Genomic DNA, 3,391 nt, shown 5'->3' with positions numbered 1-3,391 from the left:
CAAATAATATCTCGATTTTTCTCCATGAATATTCAGCAACGCTAGTGTGGGACATCCGGTAAGTCTTCAAACCAAACAAGAAGTTAGTATGGGACTGAGTCTATGTCTTCCACGGAGTCTTTGAATAATTTTATACAGTCTAAAGGCAATTAAGCAGTCAGGAATTGGGACTACAAGTAAAGTCGCCATTTCACACTGTGATACCGATCATTTCCCAACTCCCTTTGCCATAAAACTAAAACGAATTTCTTATTGATTAAATATTTTTTTTTATTACTTATGGGAACGCTATTTGCACGTTGAATAAATATATTTTTTTTGTTAATTAAAAGAACTAGGTAAATCATTTTAGTAATCCACTACCTTTGCCAGAAAACTAAAATGCAGCCTAACTACAATAAATAAATAAAATAAATAAATAAATGGATGATACATTGATAAATGCATTGATATATAAATAGATTTTTTTAAAAAAAAATTATTATTTATATGGATGATACATGAAAACAGAAAAGAAATCACTTGAATAAATCAATTAATCACTTGAATTTTCTCTAGGAAAATCCCACGATTTAACCTCAAAACTTCTTGATCGATTCTTACGCGGAAAGTCAAGATATATAGTACTTTCCAATAGATGGCACACCATCGAAATTGTAACTCTTTTTTTTATCCTAAATCGTTAACCAATTGGCCATGCCAATGTGGCACTAGCCTCTTGGTATATAAAATACCATCTATGCAAGGGATTTCTTTCACGAAGAAAGGAATTGTGAACAGAAGTTAATATTTCCTCTGTTGAAATGGGCTCTAAAACTATCGTCTCTCTTCTTTTCCATGTTATTATCGTAAGCATCGCTCTTACCAGAGCTGAAGTCTGTTATAACACAGGAAACTTTACAGCTAATAGCACCTACGCAAAAAACCGAGACCTTGTTCTCCGTTCACTATCTGCCAATGTCACAGCCAATGGGGGTTTCTATAATACTACAATAGGTTTAGGCAATGACACAGTTTATGGTCTTGTGCTCTGTATGGCTTCCCCATCAGCTGAAAATTGTTCCAGCTGCGTCAATTCTGCTATTCAAACTCTCATGGCAGCATGTCCAAACCAAAAAGAAGCAATTTCATGGGGAGGGAATCCAGTTCCATGTATTGTACGTTATGCGAATCGTTATTTTTTAGGATCACTTGAGCAATCTCCTAATAGCATTTTCTATAATGTGGGTATCCTTGACGCAACTTTTAGACAGTTTCAACAATTTTGGAGTGGTTTGGGAGAAACGGTAAAAAACGCTTCCACGGGCTCATCCAGGCTTATGCCAGCAGTTGAGACAGCAGACCTACCATCCAATCAAAAAAGCTTATGTATTTTTATGCAGGCACTCCTGATGTATCACCGAGTAATTGCAGTGTTTGCCTACAACAATCCGTAGATGACTATAAAAGTTGTTGCTACGGGAATCAAGGAGGTATTGTCGCGAAACCAAACTGTGTTTTTCGGTGGGAGATTTATACCTTCTACGACTTATTTCCTCAAGTAACATCTCCATCACCATCTCCATCACCGTCACCATCTCCATCTCCATCTCCACCATCTCCTCCATTTGTTATTAGTTCTCCTCCGCCAACCAATACCACAATCAGGAAAGGTAGGCTAACTTCTTTTTCTATACTGAAATTATTTCACTTGTTTCACGGTTTCCAGTTTCAGCTTCTGTAATTTCTATCTTAAACGTGGCGTGCTTGGCAGGGAAGGAGAATACTGCTTCTCGGACAGTTATTGTTACCATCGTCCCTACAGCTATCTTCTTGGCACTTGTTATCCTTATTCTGACCATTTTCTGTTTTAGGAAGCCAAAGCAAGAGGTCAAAAGTAAGTTAGTGCTTATTGGTTCTTACATAATAAACAGCTTGGGTTCATTAATACGAATCAAATTCACTAGAATAATTTGTTTTTCTTCCAAACATCCTACAAATTAAACTTCTGGAAACAAAACATTAACAACTTGCTTTTTTGTGAAGATTTCGATGAAATTAGTATCACAAAATGCTGGGAATTCAAATTCGCCACATCAAACTTGCAACAAACGACTTCTCTTGCATGATAATAAGCTTGGACAATGGTGGTTTTGGTGCTGTTTACAAGGTACTTTATTATACTAGTAGAAAATTAAACGGTATCGAATTTTTTTTTATTTAAAAAAAAAAAAAAACTTTGAAGGTTAATTAATTCATTTTTCTAATTGATGCACTTAATTTTCTCTGTTTCTTTTTCTCAATGGATATATGCTTCAGGGTATACTTGCAGACGGACAAGCTATAGCTGTAAAGAGATTATCAAGTAATTCTGGGCAAGGAGAAGTTGAATTTAAGAATGAGGTACGGCTACTAGCCAAACTTGATCACCGGAATCTTGTTAGGTTACTGGGGTTCTGCTTGGAAGGAACAGAAAAGCTTCTAATCTACGAGTTTGTGCCTAATTCAAGTCTCGATCAATTTATACATGGTAATACTGAATTCCATATTATCTTATAATTTTTTTTCCCTCATCATTTTTTTTTATCAAGATCAATGCATGTTTGTAAGAGAATTATAACTAGTGTCAAATTCTATAGACATGTTTTCCGAAGTTACTGAAGCTCTCATTTTATGAACGCTTAGATCCAAACAAAACGATTCATCCTGGATTGGGGAGAAGGCGCTACAAAATCATAGAAGGCATAGCTAGAGGGATTTCTGTACCTGCATCAAGATTCTCAGCTCCGGATTATTCATCGTGACCTCAAGCCTTTAGCAACATTCTGTGTTAGATGGAAACATGTGTTTGGTGGGAGGAGCCACTGGTGGTGGCTTTGAAACACTCAGAGGGGATAAAACACACTGGTTTTATTACACAAAACCGAAGCTTACAATTACAACACAAAAGCTTACAATTACACGCCCTCTCTCTCTCTTTCTCTTACAAGTGTTCCTCTCAATTCTCTCCACACGAAATAACATAACTGAGCACCCTATTTATACATAAATTCAGAATACGAAAAATCTACTGTTCCAGGTGTGAAAGGCGGCTGCGTTGACCGGCGGTGTGAAGGCGGCTGGCGGCTGCGGCTGGTGGCTGGCGGCTGGTCGGTTGGTGGCTGGTCGGTGGTTGCCTTCCTTGACCATCTAGGTGCTTCTAGATTGAGTTTATTCAACAACATGAAAGCTAAAATTTCAGATTTTGGAATGGCAAAAGTTAAATGAAAAACTGATCAAACTCATGATGCTGCATCGAGGATCGCTGGAACCTTGTAAGTCTAATTTATAGCAATAATGGAAGAGGTGCGAATACTGAATGCTTATGATTCGCACCATTGCAACTAAGATCTGTAAATGTACCATTTCAGTG

The 3,391-nt window shown here is 37.2% G+C and overlaps 2 protein-coding genes across 2 annotated transcripts; both read left to right on the top strand.

Annotated features, from left to right (window-relative positions):
- Positions 1-803: 803 nt before the first annotated feature.
- Positions 804-1,333, top strand: LOC140956150 (cysteine-rich receptor-like protein kinase 14). Its single transcript, XM_073412623.1, has 2 exons — positions 804-1,157; positions 1,250-1,333. The coding sequence occupies exons 1-2, from the start codon at positions 804-806 to the stop codon at positions 1,331-1,333; spliced, it is 438 nt and encodes a 145-aa protein (XP_073268724.1).
- Positions 1,334-2,050: 717 nt separating this feature from the next.
- LOC118049034 (cysteine-rich receptor-like protein kinase 44) lies at positions 2,051-2,783 on the top strand. Its single transcript, XM_073412622.1, has 3 exons — positions 2,051-2,149; positions 2,299-2,509; positions 2,665-2,783. Exons 1-3 carry the CDS (start codon positions 2,051-2,053, stop codon positions 2,781-2,783), a joined length of 429 nt encoding a protein of 142 aa, XP_073268723.1.
- The last annotated feature ends 608 nt before the right edge of the window (positions 2,784-3,391 follow it).

The sequence above is a fragment of the Populus alba genome, chromosome 11, assembly GCF_005239225.2.
Source record: "Populus alba chromosome 11, ASM523922v2, whole genome shotgun sequence".
NCBI classification, from domain to species: Eukaryota; Viridiplantae; Streptophyta; class Magnoliopsida; order Malpighiales; family Salicaceae; genus Populus; species Populus alba.
The sequence above is the reverse complement of the archived record's forward strand: the minus strand, read 5'-3'. Positions and strand labels throughout refer to the sequence as shown.